Genomic DNA, 26,195 nt, shown 5'->3' with positions numbered 1-26,195 from the left:
CATATTTTTGGATTTATTTAGAATATTTCAAAGTTGAGTGCACTTTCCTCCTTTGAAAAAATGGTCAGAACATGTTACATAAATGAACATCTCTGCAACCTAAGCTATTTGTAACAAGCTATTAAGAAAGTATATGTAATATTTATTTATTTTTTGGAACGAAGAATTTCCTAGTCCTTTTAAAACTTGAATGCAAGACCTCACACTTAAGTGTACCAAAAGACTTTATCTTGTCACTAGACCATCAACCCCAGTGGTAAACTATGTGTGTAATAGATAGTAGAGGGGCATTGAGGGAACTCAAATTATTGCGAATCCATTCTATTTTCAATTTTAAAATTTTCGAAACATAAGAAAATTACATAAGCGTAACCATTATTGCTAAAACACAATTGTTCGTTTGTGACATAGATAACATATACATATGTAGGTTATATTACTTACACATGTATATATTGCGAAGTGTACAAAATGGAAAGGTATTGTAGTCATTTGGATGTCGTGCTATTAATTCTAAGAAGTGCATCCACCATAACCAAGGCCAGGATATACAGAAAGTCTGAGACAAAAACTGCAACAGTGACACTTTTCTTATACAACAACAAGATGAAACCAAAATCTTTAGGTTCCCAAAATCATATTAATTGAGAACACATATATGAATGATACAACCTACAAAAATAATGCTTAAACTATCATCCTGATTTCCGCATACATTACGCAGATAACACAAAGAATGAATCAAATTTCATAAAACATATAGTGTACTCTGTACATTAAACATGACTACAGAACATAGGTATGAATGTAACTTCAAATCTCACAAAACATTATATAAATTCTCTTACACAACAGTGAAAGTAATAGGGTATTGGTGGTGTACTTCATTCAATGGGGCACTGGCGGCGCTTGTTACATCTTCTTCTTCTGACCAAGAACATAAATCATCTGAAAATAATGAAAAACTGATCGCCTCATCGTCTTCACCTTCAGACATAATTAACGAGCTGATAGCGTTTATGTCAAAAACGTCACCAGTATCTTCAACATTATTATTATTATTGTTATCATCATCATCTTCATTATCTTCATCTATTCCTTCTAAAAACGGATGAGCTAAAAGCATCTCCACTGTCAATCTGTACATCGATTTCCTCGAGAAACAACCCTTCAAGAAACTCTTGGCTTCACTCGACAACGTGCTTACAATCAACGGAGACTCATTAAGCTCCCCAATTCGAGTAATAATCTCGTCACTATTCGTATCTCCTTTCGGACCCCAAGGTGGGTTCGCAGTTAACATTTCGAGCACAATACACCCAACCGCCCAAATATCCGAACAAAATTGGACTCAAAACGTTATAAAATAAATGACTAGGGACTAAGGGCGTTAAACTTTTTGATTTTGGACTCAAGTGGTTAAACCACTAAAATACAAGAACTCAAAAACTAATTTACTGTATGGATTTAAATGTCTCCTGGTTAAGTGACAATTTCTATAAAACAATTAGATTTAATCGTGACCCAAAAACATTTTGCATAAAATCTCCAAGTACTTGATGTGACTTACTAAAATCAGTTTCTATTGAAACTTGGTTGAAAGAAGCAAGCAACAACTAAGGCCCATAATATTTCAGCCCAAAACAACGTAAATATTTATTCACGCCGTGATTGTGTACTCTCTTCCTCGGCCCACACACAAATCACAGTCGTTACTCGTACAGCCGTACTTCAAAAAATATATTATTTCCTTTTAACTCATACGACCATAAATTATTTAAAATCCATGTCACCTTTAATGTGATCAAATCATACTAGTGAACCATGTCAACTTTGCTTGAAATATGTTCGTTCTATCAAGTATTGCGGCGGATCCAAAAAGTTTACTTGAAAGACAATTAATAAAAAATTTGTTGCACATATATGTTCCATTTTAAGATAAGTCCATATTTATTTTGTTGTATTAAGATACAATCAGTTACATATTAGGTTTTAACTTTAAAAATAAAGTTTGGCTTTTAATTTAATTACTAACTTTTGCATGCCTAAATTTGGTAAAAGGGAAATGATAAAATACTTTTAGGATTTGCCTAAAAATCTTTTTTATATCACTTTATATAAATTTTAAGATCATATTTTTGGATTTATGTAGAATATTTCAAAGTTGAGTGTACTTTCCTCCTTTGAAAAAATGGTCAGAACATGTTACATAAATGAACATCTCTGAAACCTAAGTATGTGTAATATTTATTTATTTATTTTTTTGGAACCAAGAATTTCCTAGTCCTTATAAGACTTGAATCCAAGACCTCACATTTAAGTGTATTAAAAGGCTTTGTCTTGTTACTGGACCACCAACCCCAGTGGTAAACTATGTGTGTAATAGATAGTAGAGGGGCATTGAGGGAGCTCAAATTATTGCGAATACATTCTATTTCCAATTTTAGAATTTTCAAAACGTTAGAAAATGATATAACTGTAACCATTAATTGTTCGTTTGTGACATAGATAACATATACATATGTAGGTTATATGACTTACACATGTATATATTGCGAAGCGTACAAAAAGGAAAGGTATTGTAGTCATTTGGATATACAGAAAGTCTGAGACAAAAACTGCAACAGTGACACTTTTCTTATACAACAACAAGATGAAACCAAAATCTTTAGGTTCCCAAAATCATATTAATTGAGAACACATACATGATACAACCTACAAAAATAATGCTTAAACTATCATCCTGATTTCCGCATACATTATGCAGCAGATAACACAAAGAATGAATCAAATTTCACAAAACATATAGTGTACTCTGTACCTTAAACATGACTACAGAACATAGGTGGTATGAATGTAACTTCAAATCTCACAAAACATTATATAAATTCTCTTACACAACAGTGAAAGTAATAGGGTATTGGTGGTGTACTTCATTCAATGGGGCACTGGCACTTGTTACATCTTCTTCTTCTGACCAAGAACATAAATCATCTGAAAATAATGAAAAACTAATCGCCTCATCGTCTTCACCTTCAGACATAATTAACGAGCTGATAGCGTTTATGTCAAAAACATCACCAGTATCTTCAACGTTATTATTATTAGTATTATCATCATCATCTTCAACATTATCTTCATCTATTCCTTCTAAAAACGGATGAGCTAAAAGCATCTCTGCTGTCAATCTGTACATCGATTTCCTCGAGAAACAACCCTTCAAGAAACTCTTGGCTTCACTCGACAACGTGCTTACAATCAACGGAGACTCATTAAGCTCCCCAATTCGAGTAATAATCTCGTCACTATTCGTATCTCCTTTCGGACCCCAAGGTGGGTTCGCTGTTAACATTTCGAGCACAATACACCCAACCGCCCAAATATCCGAAGGAGCTTCTTGAACCCCATCAATCACAACTTCAGGCGAAAAGTACATCGGTGTACCCCTCCAGTAAGGAACAATCAACTTCCCCTTTTTGTTCTGTTTTGCCCTCTTCGCCAACCCTAAATCGCCAATCTTAGCTGTGTATTGATCCCCTCCAGAACCACCACTGGCTACGAGCAAGATGTTTTCAGGCTTCAAATCGCAATGAACATACCCGCAGCGATGAATATGCCGCAACCCACGGAGAATTGATCTAGTGTAACGTTTAACATCCAATTCGGGCAACCCGTCAGATTTCTTGATCAGATCAGCTAGGGTTCCACCAGACCCATACTCCAGCAGCAAATTATACACCATCTGACCATTCTCCCCATTGGTAATCTCATCCCCAAAACATCTGATCACATTACGACAGCCTCTAATGTTATTCAACACCTCTCTCTCCTTTTGAATTGAAGATGAAACAGAGACCTCTGCCGATTTGACAGCCATAATTGGCGGGTAAGAGCTGTATTTCGATTTGGGTTTCTTCAAAGTTGCAAGATATACAGACCCGAAACACCCTTTTCCGATCAAACAGCCGCGAAACCACGCCATTCCATTGCCATACTTGCTCGCTCGGTTTCTTCTCTTCTGCTCCCAATTATTATTATTATCATTATCATTATCTTCACTCATCAACCTTCTTTTCTTTAAACCCGAATTCAAATCCATTGCAACAAATGCTTTGCTTGGTTTGGCTTGGTTTGGTTTGGTTTGGTTTATGAATCACAAAAGGCAATAAATAAAGATAAGGTTGACGAATTGGAAATAATAATGAAAACAATAATAATAATCTGAGTTGAAATAAATGGAAGAATTAGGGTTATGAAGGGGAAGAAAGAAAGAAGAATGAAGAATTTAGGGTTTACGAGTCATGTGGGGTTGGTTGTTTCTATGGAGTTTCTAAAATTAGGCATGTGGGGATTGGTAAACAGGCAGCCGCGTTTCCATACAAACAACTTGAAAAGGTATTATTATGACCACCATACAGAACACACACACACTAGACGCAACTATTTATATATGTGTATATATTTCTTTCTTTATAACGGTATAATTAACTGTCAACTGGTTGAAACTAACTGACTTCATAAGTACATTCGTACCAATGTATATGGAAACAAAATGTTGTTACCATGTTGGAATTAAGGTTGGATGGTTCGTTAGATTGTGAAGTAGTTATTATTAGCTGTTTTTGTTTGTTGTTGATGTGTAGTAAACTTTTAGATTAAGTTTCTAAAATAAGGTATGATGAGTATTTCCTACGTTATGAATATGTTTTTTTTTTTTTAATTGTAGATAATAAGTTGTTAACTAAGAGTACATAATTGATCTAGCTAATTATGTGCATGCTACATGCCTGTTGAAATTTGAATAGTGAAATTGTAATTTAGTTGCTAGTTATTATTTAAATTAAAGTTTGAATAAATGATTAATTTTTTTTTTTTTTAAATCATCAAACACCACCACAGTGATGAATATATATATAAAAACAACTGGCCGAGTTACATCAATATCGCAGGTAAGCGAGCAACAAGCTGCGCCGCTACCCCCTTCTGAATAGCAAACCCTAGCCTATTAAAGACAAACCCCTGCCCCCCTGTTGATGAGCAACTGCTGTGGACAACCTTTTGGACCCTAGTCAACAAACGGATAGCTTCTGGAGCTAGGGAGCCAAAAGTGTCGAAGGCGAAGGGGACAAATGCATGTTGGTTATCAGCACATGCTTTAGCGTGTTTATCCACCTTTTTAGATTCCGCTTTCCTTATAGCCTGTCCTGCTACAAACCCGCTTTCCCTTAAACCAGCTAAGGGGGAGACTCCTGTGAGATCCACACAAGCATGTTTCCCTCCCGCCCAGCCAAAAACGAGCAGATCCGCTGGTCTTAATGTAGATCTCCCTTCCATGGGATCTGTAAGGAAATTCACAGGGGCCTCCTTCTTGGCAGAAATCCCCGCTCTCCTCAAGATGTCCCCCAAGACATCTCTCACCCAGTCGTGCCGATATTTGAAACCAGGGAGCTCCTTACAATGAATAGCATGCTCCCCGTATTTATCCATGCAGGCTTTACGGCAAATTGGGCAGGTTTCGTCTTCTGAATACATAGGGATCATCAGCCGGTATTTGAGGATAGCCCTATACTCAACAGCCGACATGCATTGCCCCAGCCCCTCGATCGGGATAACAGTAAAAAAATCTTGCGCATGGGGCCTTTCAAGCACTCAATCACCGCCTTCTGGCGGGGAGACAAATCGAATGTTTCTCCCAGACTCCGAGCGATTTTGTCAAATAGGGCATTCGCCAAAGTTTTTTGTGGCTTTGGGGGGGCGGTGTCCATATTATAGAAACCGCCAATATCAAAGTCTGGAAGAGAGATACTTAAGTACTCAAGGGCCTGTTGGTAGTCTACGTCAAGCTTAACAACCCCGCTGTTCCGAAGGATATGGTCTTGCAATACACACGACTGAGCTCTAGACGCCACAAAAGCATAAACTCCAACATCCCGAGCTGAGAGGAGGCCCAAACCCCCCAGACGCATCGGCAAAGATGCCAAACGCCACTGAAGGTCACCGAAGTAGGACCCCCCGCAAACAACAATGTCTTCGATAGCCTCTCGAAGACCATCATCAAAACAGGATACTGCATTGGCCATCAAGTGGGGTTGGCAGGTCCGCAACCCAAATAGTAACTTAGCTACCCCCATGCATGACCTTAAAAGAAGAAGCTCGCACTGGGGGTCCTGAAGGCAGGGCAAGAGTTTCATAAGGTCAACCGCTTTCAATGCCCGCCGCCCTGCTAATTCCCCGATAAAAGCAGAATCTCGGCTAACCGCCCCCCCAAGGAGCTTAACCCCCCTCTCAGGTCTACTTATCCCTCTCGGGAAAATTCCGTCCTGAACCTTGAGACCGTCACACGATGGCCAGTACACTTCCGTTTTCTTAATATTGAGATGGAGCCCTAGGGATGGTCCCTCCGTGTTGATGATGTCCAATGCCTTAGCAACTTCCATTGCATTACCAATAATCGTGCCATCATCCAAATACCAAGCATGAAAGGGGAGGTTACAGTGCTCCTGGACACGAAGAATAAGTGGGTGTAAGGCTAGGGCAAAGAGAAGGGGCCCCAAGGGATCTCCTTGTTGCACTCCAGTGGTGGCCCTAATACAATCGCTGCCAACATACAACCTAGCGGGTTGGGCGTACAGGAACTGGACCCACCGATAGATAGATGGACAACGTTGGTGGACCTGTTGGAGGAACGCTGAGCGGTCAACCATGTTGAAAGCATTGGTGGAATGGAAGTTTGGTGGTAGGAATTTATGGGTTAATTAGTGCATTAGTGGAATGGTGTGGGGTAGGTTTTTGTTACATTTTGAGACATTTTCTTTGAGTGTTTTTTATTGATATAGTTAAAGGACAATATTTTTTATTATATATATTGAATATTGAATTGATTGTTTACAAAATAAACACAAAAGTTTGAAATGCTATTAGTTTTGAATTTTATGATTTAAAATCATGTGTAATTAAAGTATCCTTATTTTATATAGTTAGACAAACACTTGCATAATCAAGATGTGCATATTTGACCAAATAACTAATATAGCATCTAGGTGGATGGGCTTGACTAAAATTATGTGGAGTATTTGTTTTAAAGCGTTCACATTTACATATTTGGATGCCTACGTTAGCTCTATTTCTAATTATTTTATAACATCATTATATAGATACCAATTATTTTAATCTTTTTTTTTTCTGTGTATATTCCAACTTGCGTCTTAGAAAAGAATCTGAATAACAAATCTTTTACTTTATTTAGAGAGAATTTTGATTGAAACATTTAGAATTGGTCAGCCTTGGGATGCCCTCCTCGCCTGCTTCTGTTTATACGTGTTATTTAGTTGTGTATCCTACATATGCACCCAATGAGAATTGTTGATGCAACAAATAATAGACCAAGATGCAACAAATAATACACCAAGGCCTGTAGCGATATCTCTGGAGTAAAAGGGTTCAGGGGTTCGATTAGCCTAACGCAGGTCGTGGGGTCCCCCCACGTTTGCAAGACGTGGAGAGAGATTCACTAGTATTGTTTTTATCTTCCTTAGATCTTGAGCTGATTAGAAATCAGCCCAGAAAGCGATCGTTGGAGAAGATGAATTATTTAGTGTGAAGAAGAGAAGTAAACATGAAGCTAGTTCTCAAGAGGGAGAAGGAGAATCAGAGAGTTAGAGTGACATCTGCTGATCCTGGAGTGAATGGCATGGTGGAATAGCCTGCATTTTATAGGGGAAGGTGTTTCTTAAAGGAGAAACCCGTGACTAGTGAATCTGTGCTTGCAGTGAGGGGTTTGCCCATTTTGGGGGTTGAAGGGTTTGGACCTGCGGACAAAAGGGTGTGCTCTCCCACATGTTCTGGTTGTGGCTGGGCAGAAGGTTTCACACGTTAAGTGTTGATGTGACCGGACACTGTGCTTGTCCTTTTTACTGTTCATGACCGTTGGACTATTTCCGAACCTTTTAACCTTTCAACCTTTTAAGCTGTTGTGTCTCTAATCAGGTTATTAAGGTTTGAGCTACCTCCGTCATCAAGAATTATCTAGCGTATACATGTTAATAGACAACTAATTAATTCATTTTTCTGATAAAGAGCTAATTAGCTGATCCAAAAGAAGTTTGTAGATTTTTATTTTCATCAGTGGCCTATAACTAATAGGCGTGGCAGCCTAAATTTGAGTTAAGAGTGAAGTTATGATATATAGAACCCAGCAAGGAACTGGAACGGAACAACCAAACAAAACGTACATACAAGAGAGAAACAAGAAAAACGGAAGAAAAAAGGTTGCAACAAATCGATAATGTCAAAATCGATCCATTTGTTCCAGGCCAAAGAATGCGACTTCTTCCTATGACATATCCAAAGATACGTGTATTCCTTGATCATCTCCACGATTCTCTTGACAGGGACGAACGAGTCGTCAAACGTCTTCTTATTACGGGCTAACCAAATCCTCCAAATGGTAGCTAGAGCAACAAGTTTAGTTTTTCTTTAATATATAGCCTGCGCTTGTTAGTTTTTTTTTGTTTTTTTTTTTTAAGTAAACACACAGTTGTGTTTGGTTTTCTTCTCAATCTCCCGGTATAATTTTTAGTGAAAACATGGTTGTCTTTAAAATAGGGTCTTTTCTGGGTATCGTACGCTATATCAAATGCCGATGTCGTAATAGTACTGTTATGAACGAAAACGATGTCGTCTGAATAACATCGATATGAGTATTAGTATCATTGGAATCTGTGTCAGTATTCGTTTTTTATACACCACATTATATTTTGGTTCCATGACTTTATTTTTTTGTTACATGACTATATTTTTTGGGTTGCAGACAACTTTTGTGTAATTAAACTATTGTAAACAAGTTTTTTTTTCTTTTCCTCTTTGTACCGCATAATAATTTATTTCTTTGTGTCGTAAACTATATCGATTGTCAATACGGTACCGGCACCGAAACGAACCTACCCGATCCCAACCGGACAGTGTCAGTATTGGTATTGGTATCGGTATTCATTTTTATTTACTTCGATCGGTATAAAACACCTCCTTTGGCATATAACTATATTTTTCTTAACTTTGGCATCCGATTGCTATAACGAGTGTTGATACCTAACAAAATAAATAAATACCTACCGAATTTCCACTACACAGCGCGAATGAATCCACACTAGTCATCTAATAATTAAGTATAACACAAGTCAGACAAACCTTGTGATCATTATACCTATTTAATTAATTAACTACATAAAATGTATGATATCTCTATTAATTTAGTGTTGGGCTAGCTAGCACGTTCAAAGTTAACAGCATTTAGTGGACAAACTACTTATGGCCATTATACTTTAGTCAGAGATCGATGGTCCAGAGCAGGAGCGCACCATCACGTGGCCAGATGGCTTCACCAAGTCCAGGTTCAAGGGTACAGATCAGATATGAATTTATGATATTCTCTGATTGATTAAAGTGTTTGAACTTTGAAACACAAACTTAACAACATATATATACCCAGAAATGAGCAAAACAGGTTCTTTAACCAAATTCGTTTTTGTTCTTTGTGGCCCCATTTGCCATTCGATCTGATATTCGGTTGCTTTGGAAAGATAAGAATAAAGAGTCAGAGTTTGGTAAATAATCATTTTTTTGATATTTATATTTTGTTGGGTTATTATATGTATGATCGATGGTATACAATTAACCATGATTTTATTCTTATATGTTACATTGCACTACTTGAAAGATGTAGGGGCTGTTTGACAACTTCTGAATGGTTAAGTGCTGAACCAGTAAGATGTCTGAAACATTAAGTACTGAACCAGTAAGAGGTCTGAACCATTAAGAGGCAGTATAATGCTTAACCGTTCAGAGGCAAATGTCTTACCAATTCAGATTATAGGTCTTAACCATTCAGACTCAGTATAATACTTAACCATTTAGAGGTAGGGCTGTCCAAACAGCTCGACGATTGAGGATCGCTCGACGATCTCTCGAAAAATGCTCGTACGATTCCCGCTCAGTTTGTAAATGAGCCGCTCGGATCGGTTCGATTCAAATTCAATCCAAGCATTAGCAAAGGTCCGCTCGCTCGTCGATCGCTCGGTTTCGCTCGAATTATTTTTATTAATAATTAATATATGTATATATATTATTATAGATTTTGAAGATTAAAAACCCAAAAAATATATTAGCCAAAAAAAAAAATTAATGCCCAAAAAATATTCAGCCCAACTTAATAGTTAATATCAAATTCTAACCCCAAATCCCTATTCCTAAACAATATTCACAGTCATAATTTGATTGTGTGAAGATTTGCATATCGCCACTCCACAAACACACCAAAATCTAACCCTAAATTCCTAAATTCCTAATCATGATTTTAGTTATGTATTGCTTTTGTTAGTAAAGTGTTGGACATATTTTAATTAAGTTAGGATTTGTTTTTCTTGAACGCAGCCTTATAATTCAATCGAGCGAAAACGATCTGCTCGTTTTTTTTAGGATTTGATAAAAACCGAGCGAAACGATCCGATCGATTCAAATCCAATCTGAGCATGAGCATCACTTTTGTGCTCGGTTTTGCAAATTCGATCGGATCGGTTGTAATTCAATCCGAGCATGAGCAGACCCTCGATCGGATCGGATCGGTTCATTAACACCCCTATTCAGAGGCAAATGTCTGAACCATTCAGATATCTGCTCGTGAAACAAACAGTCTGAATAGTGCTGAACCAGTAAGAGGTCTGAAATATTAAGAGCTTCATTAAAAGCTAAACAAACAGCTAGATTAGGGTAAACATGACAGAAAGGGCCCAAATGTTAAACGAGCGTAACTCGGGCTACAACTGGAGTTATGTGGCAAACAACCTCCCATCTGTTAGACCCGGAATCCTTGATCTGACACTTAGATTTCGTCAATCAAGAATTTCCCCGAATTTTGCAATCTTCCACGGTTTTCTTTTTAAGCCTAAAACGCGTGAATCTTTGATTGGAACAATTTACACATCTAATCATGTATTTATTTTAGTATTTCCATATCAATTTTGTAATTTCGAAAATTTGCCTAACCTGCCAAATTTAGAATCCCATTGCTATTGTAATCTTCTAATGATTCAGAAATTTTACAACTTTTATTTGAGAATTACTTTTTGTTCATTTTATTGCTTCGGCTCTGCGTCATGTAGCTAGATTTTTATGGGGGCTTCGAGTTTGCACACAGAAAGAAAACATCAAAATAAATGTCTAAATGACCCCAAAATTTCAGAAACAGTTAGATATTTGGATATGATACAAGGGCATTTGTGGTCATATTTTCATTATAGGTAGAAAGTTAAAGTTTTATCAATTAATTCCAATAGTTAAACAAATTATTAAGAGCCGAACCTGATTCGAGTTTGAATTTTTTTTTCAGGAGCCGAGTTCGAGCTCTGTTAAGGTAGCAAAGCTCCAGCTCGGATCGTCTCGTTAAGTTTATGTAACCCAGAAAGTTAAATTAATTTATTTCATGCTTAAAAACTAAGGTTTTTTATCAATAAGACCAGCTGTGTTGGAGTGTTCGACTAACTCAGTTTTGCCATAACCTGGGCTACTACTGATGAGATCACACTAGCTTATTCAAGCTCTAATATTCGTTACACTAATTAACAGTTTGTAAATTTAAAACTTTATTGCTAGACACACACCATTCCCTGTGGCTCCGTGCTAGAAGTTTGCCTACAAACATTACAAGAGGTCCCTATTTCTCCACCAGTGGGAATCTGCCCAGCTTCTTCATCTGAATATCTGATTATAGATTTTAATGTCACAAACAGATGTTAGATACAACATTTCAACTATATATATAGAGGTGGCAACTTCAATCCATTTAGTTACGAACGAGTTTATTAGATCACCTTTCATGATCATGGGACCTCTTAGCCATAGTTCTCCTTTGCATAGGAGATAAAGCCTCACCACTTTCAAGATCAACCATTTCGGCCTCCACATTACACGATAAACGGCCAACAGATTCATAGTATTCACACTCGTCTGGCCTGACCCCTCCCCCAGTCTCTCTGAAGATGGTCATTCACAGTGGCGGATTTAGCCACATTTTGTGGGGTTCTTTGAAAAAGTTAGTGAAAACCTTGTATGATTTGGAAAAATTAATGATAATCTATCAAAAGGAACCCATTAGAAAAGATTTCTGAATCCGCCACTGGTCATTCATCCTGAGAAAGAAACATCTATTGTGGTCTAGAAACTACAAGTTGGTGTCCCACATCGGCTGGTTGAATAAGTTATAAAGGGAAGCTGTGTGTATATAAGCAGCCCAGCTGCAGTCAAGAAAGGCACGCAGCTATGCAATGAGCACAAAGCGAACTATTCTTTCGCCTTTTACTAAAGAATACCGTGTGCTCGTTGCACTAAAATAGCATACGCCTATTTTTGGAGAGTTCTTTTCTTTTGAAAAGACTCCAACCAATCTCAGTTTTAGTTTTATCGCATGCTTTAAAATCTTAATGCTCTCTACACAAAAAAGTATTTGAACACAGGACTTCCTTATATGAAGGATATATTATTGCTGGGTATATAACTTATATCAAGAATATTATGCTGAGTGTATAACCTAAAAATTCATTTGTATATATTAGTAGCACACACAGTTTTAGATTATCTTTCTTTTCCGAATGGCACTATGGCAGGTATTTTCTAAGAACCCAAAACCGGTCTCTTATGATGTCGGCAGCATTGGTAATTGGTCACTTATAACGAACGATATGAATATTTTACTTGCAAGTTAATTTTAAGATTTTTTTTTAATTTTCCCCTGCTGGTAGTTTGTCTTATTGGTGGATAAATGGGCGGCTCGGACAGGTTAGGTAACCGGGTAATGGGTCAAAACGAATCAGGTTTTAGGAACAGGTCAAATGAATGTGGTTTTAGGAACAGGTCAAAATGGGTTGGGTTGACCCTTTCTAACAATACTTTTATGTTCTTGGGTTGATTGGCACTGTATTTTTGCACATGCAAAGTAAGTTGTTAATGATATAAATAGCTCACATGACCTCAACTTATCACAGTTACATATAACATGGCATTCAAGTATTTATTGCTCATTTATCAAAACAGAAAAAAGGAAATAAGGATTTTAAGTAGAGTAATTTTTCAAGTACAAAATAAGAATATCTTCAATATCTTGATTCAATATCCATTTTTATGTGGATTTTCTAACTTGCAAGACAGTTGGATCTATTGATGTTATGATCAGTATACCTGCACATGGTGTGGTAGTTGGAGCCTGGTTTATAATTTGGGGCCTGACCTATGCTCCTTAACTGGGAAAGGAGGTGGCAGGTACTGTTGCTGTAATTAACATTTAATTATTTTCAGAACAGATTACATAAAATCTTACAACAGTATATCGTATTTTATGTGGTGGTTTGGTAGAAAGAATGACATATATTGTGTTTTATGTGGTGGTTTGTTACTTTGTTAGAAAGAATTGACATATATAATGAGAGGATAAAGGGTCAGAAATCAAATCACAAAATATTAAAACATTTTGTTTGATACAACTTTTTGTGGATCAAAAGGAAAGATGTATGGGCCGGACAGGTTGGATAAAGGGCCAGAACCAGTGACGAACCCAAACTTTTTTTCGTGGGGGGCGATCAGGGTGCTTAACCAAACTTTTAGGGGGGGGGGGGGGTCGGATTGTTGCATATAAATAACACTATTGTTTTTCATGGAGGATGGTTGCCCAGCATAGTTTCTACATGGGTCCACCAATGGTCAAAACGCGCTGGGTTGAAATGGGTCACTTAAGTATGTGTCGAAGTGGGCTGGTCGAGATTGGCTTGCCCTGTAAAAGCTTATTGCCCTTGTGTTGATTACAATTAAATGATATTACGCGGTATAGGAGGTTATCATTTTATAGACTTTGAGCTCAAATTTTTTATTGATAAAAGTGGCCTTTGGTGAATTGGTTCAACTGGTTTTTGTTGATATCTTCAAGTGAAAAACAGCTGTACTTGGATTTAGCTTTTCAGAGAAACTGTTGTAGTTGCGGCGAACCGGAGAAAAACATTGTACTTGGATATTTTGAACATTTATAATCATTGTACTTAGGCTTGAAATTCCAGAAAACCATTCTACATGACCATAACATTCAAAAAAGACTTCTGTATGTAAAAAGCAGGATAAATTGTTAACTTTTGTTAAAGTATAATTTTTCTTCTTGGGAAATTTACAAGCACAAGACTTCATTTGAAAATCTAAAGTCTAGTATGATGGTGACTAGAGGTGGCAAGAGGGACGGATTGGATAACGGGTCAAACGGATTCAGGTTAGAATACAGATTGCGAGAATCGATCGAAGCCACTACAAAAATATTATAGTTATTTGTGGACAGTGAGAATCGACGCAAAACATTGAAACATTGTGTGGAGTTTGATTCTCTAATGGCCGTTGTGAAACCAAATCACAAAAAGAAATGTTTAAAAATTTTTCCACAACCCCGTGAACACCAAACAACATGATGAATTCAAACCAGTGGTTCGACTAGTGATTCGAGTGGGAAAACTAAGCGAAAGTGGATGTTATATGCTGATACAAATAATTATATTTGAAATCAACTAACTAATGGTTAAAATATTATAATAACAAATTAACAAGATTAAGGAGAATAATAAACTTGAGTTTGAAACTTCAAAAATAAAGTAAAATAACAACCAAAAACAAGTGACAATCAAGAAGCAGAATATTTGGCTAGGAAATGAAGATGAAAAAAGTTGAAGAAAGGTTTGTCCCACATCGGCTGGTTGAACAAGTTAGATAGGGATACTGTGAGAATATAAGCGGCCCAGCTGCATTCAGGTAAGGCACGCAGCTATGCAATGAGCACAAAGCGAACTATTCTTTCGCCTTTTACTAAAGAATACCGTGTGCTCGTTGCGCTAAAATAGCATACGCTTATTTTTGGAGAGCTCCTTTCTTTTTGAAAGGACTCTAACAAAACATAGTTTTAATCTTAAACTTCTTTGATAAACAAAGGTCAACTTATTTTAAGGAAGTTTTTGCTAGTGAAATCTTGTGTTAAAAGCTTGTACTTTGAAACTGCTTTAAAGCAGGATAAACGATTCAGAGAATCAAGTTGATGGTAGAGTAAATAGTGACCAATCAGATGCTTGTCGGGATTTTTACAACCATGGTTTTGATAGTTAAAGATACTTGTGTTGGTTAAAGGCTCAAAAAGTCAGCGGTTATCATGTTGTGAATGATCCATTGTCATGCTTATTAGTTGATATATATCAAGGTGATTGACATATAATTACCTTTTTTATATTCGTCGACACTTGTAGCATCAGTAAATCTTCCAGTGATATCAACCAAAAACCTCATTATGTTGTGAATGATCCATTGTCATGCTTATTAGTTGATATATATCAAGGTGATTGACATATAATTACCTTTTTTATATTCGTCGACACTTGTAGCATCAGTAAATCTTCCAGTGATATCAACCAAAAACCTCATTCAGCTTCGATAATCATAGACAAAATCCTCTTCGCTAAACCCTACATACACCAATTAGTGTCTGTCACAAAGAGCAGGGTCTCTCTGCAACCATCCTTTGGTCTAAGAATCAACATGAGTTGTGTAGTAAATCAGCAAGTAATGAGAAAATGAGTAGTCATGTGTATATGTTCACTATTAGACCACCTGTAGTGGTTAGGGGAAATGGCGTGGAGGGCCAAAAAGAGGGGCAAACATGCCCACAGCAACGCCTCCATGGACGTTTTTTTGCAATTTTTTTTGTTGGGCCTTATGATTAAAACGCCAGATTCAATTTGGATGACCAGTAGAATATTTGTGATGTTTTTTTTTTTTTTGTTTAATTCAATTATAATATCTAATCATTCCAAGATTTCAAGCCCCACTACACCCCTTTTTAACTTCAATCCCTTTTGCTGACTAGGCGGCATGTATCGCTTCATGCCCAAGGGTGGGGCATTTGTTTCACTCACCATTACAAATGGTCTTAGAGTATGTCCAGCGTATACCTAAATAATATTAACATTATTTAAATTTTACATCAGATATAGTCTAATATTTACAACATGGATAGTCCATATACCTTCGACTATCCAAACTAAATATTGTTATCATGTCACTTTGGTTATTTTGTTACTTGGGTCTCCACGTTAGTAACGGGAGGTTCGGTTTACTACCGTGCTGTTCCGTTCACGATTACCTGGGCAGGTCAGGAAATGTGACCACAATTTTATTTAGTCTGATGCATTTTTTTAACGGCCAACGAATCTTTCAAATGGGTTACTGATGAAATTCACTACATCGGGAACACTTGCCTCCGAACTGGGGAAAACCCTCACCCAACACCGAAGCCCGTAAACCCTCATCCGAAGGCATAGCAATACAGTGAGGTAAAATTCACTCAGTTAAAAGGTCGAATTAGCGATTGCTGCTCTCGCGTAGTCTGATGCATTTTGAATCGCTTGCTTTGGATCCGTTGTATATGGTTAATTTTGGGTGTTATCTGAAGTTAAAAGATCTGTATAGAAATGTGTGTCAAATGAGTACTTTTTAGTTTTTAGCAGAAGCATTACTTTGTTGACCATTCTGCCCACGCTTCTTGAGTCTTGTCGCACAACATTCGGGGCAATTTGGTAAATGTATCAGAGTTTGATATTCCCTTGTTGCAGGAAGTGGTCCCACGTGGATAGAGTAATAAGAAAGCAGACGAACCCAACTTATACAAAATCCCGACCGTCAAAATTCACATCATCGGCACCATTAAAAACTCGTGTGGGTAAGCGACAACTACACGTTTTACAAGATTAATGAACAACACCACCAACAAACAATATCAGAATCAGAAGAAGAAACCAAAGCAAAGCAAAGCAAAACTCTCTATCTCTAATTGAAAACATTCTTCTAAAAACAAAAGGGATTAAAGTTGATTGGTGAAGAAGTTGTTGTTCGTTCAGTGGAGAAATGGAAGAAGATAATAAGGTGGTTGTTAATGTTAATGGCTTCTCTCCGGTAACTTCTACTCCTGTATTCTGGAAATCTCGTAAGAGATCAGGTAACTAATTCATTGTGTGTTTCAATGGTTTTTATATTTACTAAGATGTTTAGTGTGCAAAGATATGGGTTTAATTGTGAGTAATAATATTAGATCTATGCGCCTGTTGTCGAAAATTATTTATAAATTCTAGAGTTCCATACAAACACAACACAACACAAGTCATGTAACTGTCCTTTTTTTTTTTTTTTTGATATAGTAAAGAAAGATTTTATAATTGATTTCCATCTTTTAAGCATTCAAACTTTCAAAAAATACTTGCTTAGCATTTTATTCAATAGATCCCTGGTATAAAAAAGAAAATTCAAAAGAAAAAAAAATCTTTTCTTTTTTTCAAATGTTAATGTATCATTACTTTTTTTTTTTAATTTTTCATACATTATGTTCCACTAAATACTAACTAAGTGATAATTAAAACAACAATAACATAATTCTATTAATTGGTAATATGCGTGTGCATATTTATATATTGATGAGAGTGCATTTTAGAACCAATGTTATGTTGAGAACTCATGTTTTATCACAAGTGTAGGCCTAGCATAAGGCGGTTACATAACCGCATACCTCATTATTATTTCATTAAATTATGAATGCACTACATACAATTCAAGTGTTTTATGCGTCAATTACAATTTTCAACAAACTATTTTAAAAGAAGTAAAATTAGATTAAAAAAAGTTCAACGGTTCTTTTAAAAGACCGGGTGTACATTTTGATACTTCAAAGACTTTTCCTGATTTTGAACAACAGACCACGAGCCACGGTGACTGCAAATAATAATAATAATAATAAAACTACCCTCGTGTGTACTCTTTGTTTTTCAAAATAAAAGGGCCTTACTTTTCTCAGTAACCTTTAAACAAAGTTACAACTACGTCTTTTTCCCCTACTAATCAATTGAAATTAATAACGTTATAGTAAAAGTTTGATTATAATTTATAATTTTATAAACTAATTAAATAAGCTACTAACTTATTCAATAAACTTTTAATTAAATATTATAATTTTTTTTTGTGCCACTTGAATCTAATAAAGTTGGTAAGTTGTTGAAGTTTTATTATCTTCCCCACCCAACTAACCACTTAGAAATTAATAAAGTTAGTAAGTTTGATAATGATCTTATAGCATTATCATAATTGTAGGTATTTTATGAGTACACGGAATCAATAATCAGATAACACAAGTGTATTTTAAAGAACGATATATTCTTCTATGTATTTTAAAGAACGATGTATTCTTCTAAGCTTAATTTATGGTCGAGCCAATACAATGGTTGGCGTGAAACGTTGCCTCTCTTTGTGTAAGAGTGCAACTAAAGTCAGTCATAACTATTGGCAGTTAGTGGTTATATCAATGTACATCAATGTGAGCCATCAGTTGCCTCGAGCGGTGTACTCCACACCTCATAACTCGAATCAGAGTTTATTATGATTTCTCATTTTGGCAACTTCTGAATGGTTAAGTGTTGAACCAGTAAGACATCTGAACCATTAAAAATCAGTATAATAGTTAACCCTTCAGAGGCAAATGTCTGGCCAATTCAGATTAGAGGTCTTAACCATTCAGACTCAGTATAATGCTTAACCATTCAGAGGCAAATGTATGAACAACTCAGACATTTGCTCGCGAAACAAACAGTCTGAACCATTAAGTGTTGAACCAGTAAGAGGTCTGAACCATTAAGAGCCTTATTAAGAGGTAAACAAACAGCCCCTTAGTCTTCATTAAGGGTGCAAACGAGCCGAGCCCGAGCTCGATTAACATATGAGAGCTCGGACTCGGCTCGTTTATGATCTATTAAAATGTATATTAAATAAAAATAATATAAACAATAGACTTTTTAGGCTCGTGAGCTCGATAAGTGAAGCTCGGGCTCGTTTACTAAATAAGCTTATTTTTAGGTTCAAGATCGGCTTGCAAACAAGTTTAAATAAGCTCGGCTCGTTTACACTAAGGCTCGATAAGGCTCGATAAGGCTCGACGAGCCTAACGAGCTTCACATGCGAGGCTCGGGCTCGATAATCAAACGACCTTTGTTTTAGGCTCAAGCTCGGCTCGGGCTCGATAAGGCTCGGCTCGTTTCGAGCTTTTTCTCGAGCCGATCTCGAGTAGCTCGCGAGCCGCTCGGCTCGTTTGCACCCCTAGTCTTCATGTAAATTCTAATTACCCAAAATAGCTTGATGACACTAAAATCATCAATAGTAATTAATATGCATGTTATTTTCGAAATTGAATTTATGGTTTCAGCTAGTATGAAGAACTTGAACAAGGACAATAAAGACGAAGCTGATAAAACAACCGAAGAAGAAGAAGAAAAAGTAAGAGACGATGTAATGAAAGAACCTCCAGTTGTTCTTTCAGAGAAACGTAAGGCTCTCTTTGAACCCCTTGAACCAATAATGGATTTAAACGGTAGAAGACCTTCGGCTGAATCTTTACTTCCCCCACCGGACTTTGATTCTGCCAGTTACCCGCGCGGATGGCTCATTGGGAAGAAAAGAAAGCTTGTAAACGTAGACGTTGTTGAAAGCATGCGACGCATTGCTGTACAAGAAATGAACCGAAAGGTACACTTGCCATTTATCGCATTGAAGTATTGAACAATGAACTGCGTGTGGATTACTGAACGAACATGAATGAATGTAACAGGATAGAGAGATCGACGGCCTAAACGAGCAATTGGAAGAGGACTCGCGCGTCCTGGAACATCTTCAACTGCAGCTGCTGGACGAAAGAAGTAAACGTGCGGATGTGGAACGACAAAATGCTTTGTTGCAGAACCAGGTTGATATGTTGATGAACATGCTTCAGGAACCCGAGAACATAGAAGAGGATGAACTTCCACAAGATCCATAAGTTTAATTCTATTATTTATTTATTTGTTTGTTTTCATCATCTTGTTTGTTTGGCATATGGAGAGCTACCAAAATATTTATAGATATAGCACCAAATGTATAATTTGTTTTTATATATATATAAAAGTACTGCAAGTATTAATATTTGTTAACTAAAGGTGTAATGATACATGTATAAAAGTTTTAAATTTATTTTATTAGTAAGAGTAAACTGTCATTTTGGTTCCTGCGGTTTGGTCAATTTTGCCACTTTAGTCCAAAACTCAAACTTTTTGCATCTGGATCCCTGTGGTTTCAGTTTTGCTGCCATTTTGGTCCAAAAATGAAATCAGGTCATATTTGTCTTATAAAATCATGTTATTTTGTCATTTTTCGCAGGGGCAAAATGATCATTTCTTTTTTATAAATAAATACCATATTTTATAAGACAAATATGACCTGATTTGCCCCTAAGGAAAATGACAAAATTGCAGGATTTTATAAGACAAGTATGACCTGATTTCATTTTTGGACCAAAATGGCAATAAAACTGAAACCACAGGGACCCAGATGCAAAAGGTTTGAGTTTTGGACTAAAGTGGCAAAAGTAACCAAACCTCACGGACCAAAATGGCAGTTTACTCTATTAGTAATTAATAATCAAACATTTAGTAACTCAACAGTTTACAAAATTAGCCACACAAGTATATAGTGCACTTAAAAAAAAACTAATTTTAGTTGAAGAAAAGATCATATTCCTACAAGAAGTTTAAGAAATAAAGAAAATGGGTGTACTTTATAAACTTAAAAGACATAAGTACACAAGTTACAAAACTATGAATGTATGGAAGCAATCCACCATCAATCACATGCTATTATGAACCAACGAGATCATTTCCGAATCTCCCGATCCCAATACATCATCGCCCCTTTTTGTCGTCAGCAATTCAGATGGAAGAATAGTCGAATTCGGATCGTTACTGGGCACTAAAAACAAAAGCCCAATCGGAAGAATTCTCGCGATACTTCGAATGAAAATCGCAACCCATAAACTATCAAACCGAGTTCTTGTGACGTTTAAGGCATGAAGCAAAACACTTCCCGCCCATGATGATGTAAGCGTCCCGATATGATCGATTGACATTAGTAAAGCGAAGAAAGTGCCTTCGATTCCGGAGGGACATAGTTTGGAGCTGAGAACAAGAAGCGGCATCCATCGGAGACGCCCGATCATTTTGGAAACCCCTTCGTCCATTACTACGAATATGTAATCGGGTACGTTGAGCTTTAAGTTTAACCGTAACACCAAAGCTAAATCGAGAAGACTTGAAGCGCCATAGAGCAATTGGGTCCAAAATAATACACCGCGAAACGGGTGGCTTCTGAACACGTTTTGGTATAGAAGAACACCCAAAAGGGACCCGACTGCACCCACTGAGAATATGGATCCGATAACCTCCTACATTAAATGACATGAGGTTATCAATGGGTCGATTCTGGTTATGTTTTATGTCTAATGGGTCAAACATGTAAAACACATCATAGCTTAAAAGGAAACATGTCAAAAGAGTTGAAACGTGAATAGGGCTGTAAACGAACCAAACGTTTAGCGAACAGTCTGTGAACCGTTCGGCTGGAAGTTCATTTGTGTTGGTTCGTTTATTAAACAAACAGGCACCAACAAGAAATTCCGTTTGTTTAGTTAAATGAACGAACATGAACTGAGGCCGCATTCGTTCATTTATGTTCGTGAATGTTCGGTAACGTATTTGTTTATGCTATCGTGTTCGATAGTTCATTAATGTTCTTAGTTTTTATATTTTATTTAAATACTTCAAAATTCCGACAAAAAAATATTTAATAAGTGTCATTGTATTATATATTCTGTACATGGACGCTTATTTGTGTTCATTTGTTTCAATTTGTGTTCATGAACATTAGTTTGTGTTCATTTGTGTTCATCGACGTTCGTTGCTTAAAATTAACAAACGAAACAAACAAACACGAACACGTTCATTTCCTTGACAAACGAACACAAACATAAAATCTCGTTCGGTAAGTGTTCATGAACAGTTCGTGAACACATATATTTCTTAACAAACGAACACGAACAAGGTTGCAGCCCTAAACGTGAAGTCTCCCAAAATGTATTTTTAATGCATAAAACCTCACAAATGATGCTAATCAAAAGATTAAATTTATTAATTATTACTGTAATAATATGATTTTAGTTAATCAGATTTGACATACTGATTATATATTTGTACGTAAAATTTTGAAATTTATGGAAAAAAGTGATTTGGGTCGACCCGACATGTACCCTAAAATACTCTACTTAACATACCTGTGAGAAAGATGGGCCCGTTTTTGCATCGGTGTACCAATAGAACATTCCTTCATGAATACTCACACCTAACGCAAGTGATAGATACATATACAAACACGGTCTCCAAACTTCTGGCGTTTTCAGGGCTGTCACCATGGTTTTTATAGCATCGAGAAACTTTTGCCTTACCTACACAAGACAATATACGATGATGCCAGATAATTAGTAAAAGTAATCAAAATCAAATAATCAACTGTAACAAAACATTAAAATGTGTTTGAATGTGCTCATGTTGATTAGAGTTGCAATGATCAAATAATCGACATGACGTAAATAATGAATTTATATCGAATATAATAAAAAAATATTATTGCAACTACAAATAGCAATAAAAACCTTAGATTACACGAAAGAAAATTCTGTTTATCCGATCGTTAAAAACCTTACCCGCTTGTGAGAATAGCTGTGGACAAGCGGTTCTTGCAACATCAATCCAACCAAAATAACCAGTCCAGCAGGGATACTTAATACCCCAAATACACCCTGAAATACGTACACACAAACACAATCAATAATCATGCACTTGGTTTTATACGCGGTTCTTGCGACATCTGATGCGTTTTGATCCCAAAAGCCGATGCGTGATGCGCGAAGCGCACGCATCACGTATGCGAGGTGTTCTTTATCAAAAAATACTAAAAAAATATTTATAGCAAATATTTTAACTTGTCAACCTTTAAACACTAAAATCTAAGATACTTTCACATTTATAGTTAGATTTGTTCAATCGATAGTCTAACTTGTTCAAATACTGGTCAACCATAGTTGTTAATAGCGAATAGCGACAAATAGCGACTAGGGACCTATATGCTACATAGCGAATAGCGACAAATAGCGACCGCTATTTTATATATAGCGATACACTAGAAAAATAATTTTGAAAAATTTTATATGTATATTATATCAAAATACCTTGGTATATAGGCTATTTTACATCTTTATTTAACAAAAACCTATAAATCTAGCTATTTTATACCTATATCTAATTGCTATTTACATCAAAAAAAACTAACTGTCGCTATTCACGCTATTGGTCGCTATGACCCAAATAGCGACACTTGGTCGCTTCGCTACACAGCGCGCTATAGCGGTCGCTATAGCCGCTATTGATAACTATGTGGTCAACTGTATAAGGCGCCACATCAGACCACATCATGTGATGCGTGCATCAAGGAATCACATCACACAATGCGATCTCAACACTGCATTAGGTGATGCGCGCATTTTAAAACCAAGATCACGCACATGGCGTTAACCGTTAAACTCAAGTCCAATTATAATTATCTTGAAATTACTATTAGGGGACTATATGAAACGGAAATTTTAGGGTTCCAACTAATGACTAGGCGGACTAGCAACGAACCTGGGGTCCAATTATATGAACAAGAACGCCACTCAATGCAAACCCGACCAGTTGTCCAATTGAGGAACTAACTCCACACAAGCTTTGCATGTCACCAGCAAGAGAAGGATGGCTTATACTGTTTTCTGTCACACAAGCATCAATTGTCACATCGGCTATAGCGACCCCTGCGCCCGCTGTCATAAAAGACAATATAGCACATACGGCTGGCAAGTTTGTGCTGAAAGCTGGTATTAGCATGGCTATTGAACCAACTAAACCTGAAACAATCAAGCAACACGTTTATTTTAACAAATATGTTTATAACCCATGTAGTGAAACTAGAGAAGTGGTGATTTCGACCCGTTAATTTGTGAATAGGTTGATATGGTTATGTTGCATACTTGCATCTCAAATGGTTTGGAAGCTGCCGAAAGTTTATTAATAGTTCCGACAACTTCCTAAAATGTATCTAATAAAGATTTGTATATCGTAATCAAAACTACCACATTGATTACTCACAACAAATCTAAAAATGGGCCCGCCTGTTTTGACCCGTTTCAACTTTCAGTTTTAAATAGTATAACTCTTTCATCATCATACTCAGTAAATCCTACCGATAGCAAAAGCTAAGGTAGGGTCTGAGGAGGATAGGTTGTAGACAGCCTTACTCTACCCTGTAGGAATAGAGGTTGCTTTCAGTGAGACCCCTGGCTCGATAGTAGTTTTGCATCAAGCCTTGAACATAAGGCACATAACACTCAACAATCGGGACAAAGGCTGAGGGGCTGTTTGGTAGCCTCTGAATGGTCATTAAGAGGCTACCTCTTAATGGAACCATTAAGAATTTTACCAAAGAGAAGTTAGAAGAATGTGACATGTGATGATTTACCATTCAGTGGTTGTTTGTTTAGCTCTTAATGGTTCAGGCTATTTGTTAAGCGAGCAGATGTCTGAATGATTCAGACATTTGCCTCTGAATGTTTAAGCATTATACTGAGTCTGAATGGTTAAGACCTCTTATCTAAATTTGTCAGACATTAGCCTCTGAATGGTTAAGCATTATACTAGCTCTTAATGGTTCAGACCTCTTTCTTACTGGTTCAGCATTTACCTATTCAGAAGTTGCCAAACAGCCCCTCAGACTTGAGGTTACCTCTTATTCATTCAAAGGTTTTAATCCATTAAGAGGTAGCATCTGAATGGTCATTAAAAGGCTACCAAACAGCCCCTGATTAGACATTAGTGCATGTACCCTTTTGTCTTTCGGCTATCAACGCCACCGCATGATGCATGATTAACCGTCAGCCGCTTTTAACATTATCTTCACAAAATTAGTAAAATAACTTTAAAATTAGTGCAATTCCCCCCCCCCCCCCCGAGGGCCCACACATATATACATTATATGTGCACACCGCAAGCGGGGCGTAAAATATTCAAACGGAACACCATTCGATCAACGCATATTAGAATTTGGATCTATATCTAAAGACATTAAATTGAGTTAAACTACAATGATTTCCTATACATTATTCAAAGCTAAGTTTTTGGTACATGAAACAAACAGCAACATTTCACCATCAAATTGTATAACTTTAACCTTCCAATCAAATCTTGCAAACAAAACTAGTTCTAAAAACAAGTATATGCTTTTAATATTCACCAAAACTCAAAAGTGTAAAGCAAGAAGTGCAATATACCAGCAAATATGAAGTAAGGGCGTCTCCTTAATCTAAAAATCGGAACAATATCAGTCATAAGACCCCAAAGAGGCTTAATAATCCAAGGTATCCCAATAATCCCAGAGTAAAACTGTGCTTCTGAAGGTTGCAACTTTAGCACATCTTTCATATAGTATTGTACACTTACACGATACAAACCTATACTTATACCCTGATTAATCCCATACACAATAATCACAGACAAAACAAATCTCCAGCTTAATTCATCACTCAACTTTTTAAACCAATTTACAGGCCTCCAGATCAAGTTCCCATCTTTTCTTCTCTTAATACTTTCTTCTTGTTCGTCCATCTTGTTCTGATTTGATTCAGGAAGTTATAAGATACCCTAATAATCAGATATTTAACCTTTTTCCCTAAATGGGTTGGGGGAATTTGATTTTGTTACTGAAACAAGAAAGTGTTGGACACTTTTTTGAATTGGGTATCTCGAAATTGATTCAAAGATCGATGAAGTGAAGTGAAATTGGAATGGGGGTAGGTGCCGGTGGTGTTGTGGGTTTCGGGTTTGTTGGAGGGCGCTGACTACAATGAAGAAGGGTTTTACCTTTTGCAGTAAATGGGGACACGGTGATTGCGTGGACGATCATGTAAGTTGAGTTAATAATTTATATAAGAGTAAACTGCAATTTTACCCTCTGGGGTTTAAGGTAATTGTCATGTCTATCCTCTAAGGAAATAAATACAATTTTACCCCTCACTGTTTGGGGTTATGTCGCAACTTTACCCCCGGACCATCTTTCCGTCACATATCACCGTTTTCTTTTAATGGTCAAAGGGCAAATATGTAAAATCACCATTGTCTTCAGCTATTACCATTCGCTTCAGCTAC

The 26,195-nt window shown here is 36.7% G+C and overlaps 3 protein-coding genes and 2 non-coding genes across 8 annotated transcripts; 3 read left to right on the top strand and 2 right to left on the bottom strand.

The window, feature by feature from the left end:
• Positions 1-560: 560 nt before the first annotated feature.
• LOC110880004 (mitogen-activated protein kinase kinase kinase 17) lies at positions 561-4,411 on the bottom strand. Of its 3 annotated transcripts, none has more exons than XM_022128555.2 (2): positions 3,369-4,410; positions 561-1,319 (listed from the first exon to the last, which is right to left on the bottom strand). In XM_022128555.2, the coding sequence occupies exons 1-2, from the start codon at positions 4,097-4,099 to the stop codon at positions 845-847; spliced, it is 1,206 nt and encodes a 401-aa protein (XP_021984247.1). In that variant the 5' UTR covers positions 4,100-4,410; the 3' UTR covers positions 561-844. The 3 variants fall into 3 exon arrangements, with proteins under 3 accessions (XP_021984247.1, XP_035833857.1, XP_021984246.1); XM_035977964.1 differs by having other exon boundaries at positions 561-1,331; positions 3,381-4,410; XM_022128554.2 differs by lacking the exon at positions 561-1,319 and having other exon boundaries at positions 2,655-4,411.
• A 7,896-nt stretch (positions 4,412-12,307) lies between these two features.
• Positions 12,308-12,427, top strand: LOC118482495. The gene has a single exon (XR_004868529.1). It is a non-coding gene; the product is annotated as a U5 spliceosomal RNA (small nuclear RNA).
• Positions 12,428-14,840: 2,413 nt separating this feature from the next.
• LOC118482528 lies at positions 14,841-14,960 on the top strand. Its single transcript, XR_004868562.1, has one exon. It is a non-coding gene; the product is annotated as a U5 spliceosomal RNA (small nuclear RNA).
• A 1,796-nt stretch (positions 14,961-16,756) lies between these two features.
• Positions 16,757-20,118, top strand: LOC110880005 (protein HEADING DATE REPRESSOR 1). The gene is made up of 3 exons (XM_022128556.2): positions 16,757-17,059; positions 19,307-19,626; positions 19,709-20,118. Exons 1-3 carry the CDS (start codon positions 16,969-16,971, stop codon positions 19,913-19,915), a joined length of 618 nt encoding a protein of 205 aa, XP_021984248.1. The 5' UTR covers positions 16,757-16,968; the 3' UTR covers positions 19,916-20,118.
• A 492-nt stretch (positions 20,119-20,610) lies between these two features.
• On the bottom strand, positions 20,611-25,933 carry LOC110880006 (probable folate-biopterin transporter 3). Of its 2 annotated transcripts, XM_022128558.2 has the most exons (6): positions 25,502-25,635; positions 25,322-25,433; positions 23,643-23,902; positions 22,667-22,762; positions 22,238-22,408; positions 20,611-21,352 (listed from the first exon to the last, which is right to left on the bottom strand). In XM_022128558.2, exons 2-6 carry the CDS (start codon positions 25,377-25,379, stop codon positions 20,759-20,761), a joined length of 1,179 nt encoding a protein of 392 aa, XP_021984250.1. In that variant the 5' UTR covers positions 25,380-25,433; positions 25,502-25,635; the 3' UTR covers positions 20,611-20,758. The 2 variants fall into 2 exon arrangements, with proteins under 2 accessions (XP_021984250.1, XP_021984249.1); XM_022128557.2 differs by having other exon boundaries at positions 25,322-25,933.
• Between the last annotated feature and the right edge of the window lie 262 nt (positions 25,934-26,195).

Source organism: Helianthus annuus, chromosome 9 (assembly GCF_002127325.2).
Source record: "Helianthus annuus cultivar XRQ/B chromosome 9, HanXRQr2.0-SUNRISE, whole genome shotgun sequence".
NCBI lineage: Eukaryota > Viridiplantae > Streptophyta > Magnoliopsida > Asterales > Asteraceae > Helianthus > Helianthus annuus.
Note: the sequence above shows the minus strand (reverse complement) of the source record. Positions and strands in the feature narration are given on the sequence as shown.

What these genes read in the sequence shown, in the direction of transcription:
- LOC110880004 (XM_022128554.2), bottom strand. Translation starts at nt 4,099, where the DNA reads ATGGATTTGAATTCGGGTTTAAAGAAAAGAAGGTTGATGAGTGAAGAT.
- LOC110880005 (XM_022128556.2), top strand. Translation starts at nt 16,969, where the DNA reads ATGGAAGAAGATAATAAGGTGGTTGTTAATGTTAATGGCTTCTCTCCG. An exon ending in GAAATCTCGTAAGAGATCAG is followed by an intron (nt 17,060 to 19,306) that starts GTAACTAATTCA and finishes TTATGGTTTCAG; the next exon opens with CTAGTATGAAGAACTTGAAC. An exon ending in TACAAGAAATGAACCGAAAG is followed by an intron (nt 19,627 to 19,708) that starts GTACACTTGCCA and finishes TGAATGTAACAG; the next exon opens with GATAGAGAGATCGACGGCCT.
- LOC110880006 (XM_022128557.2), bottom strand. Translation starts at nt 25,655, where the DNA reads ATGGACGAACAAGAAGAAAGTATTAAGAGAAGAAAAGATGGGAACTTG. An exon ending in CCCTTACTTCATATTTGCTG is followed by an intron (nt 23,903 to 25,321) that starts GTATATTGCACT and finishes TGATTGTTTCAG; the next exon opens with GTTTAGTTGGTTCAATAGCC. An exon ending in ACAGCTATTCTCACAAGCGG is followed by an intron (nt 22,409 to 22,666) that starts GTAAGGTTTTTA and finishes TGTCTTGTGTAG; the next exon opens with GTAAGGCAAAAGTTTCTCGA.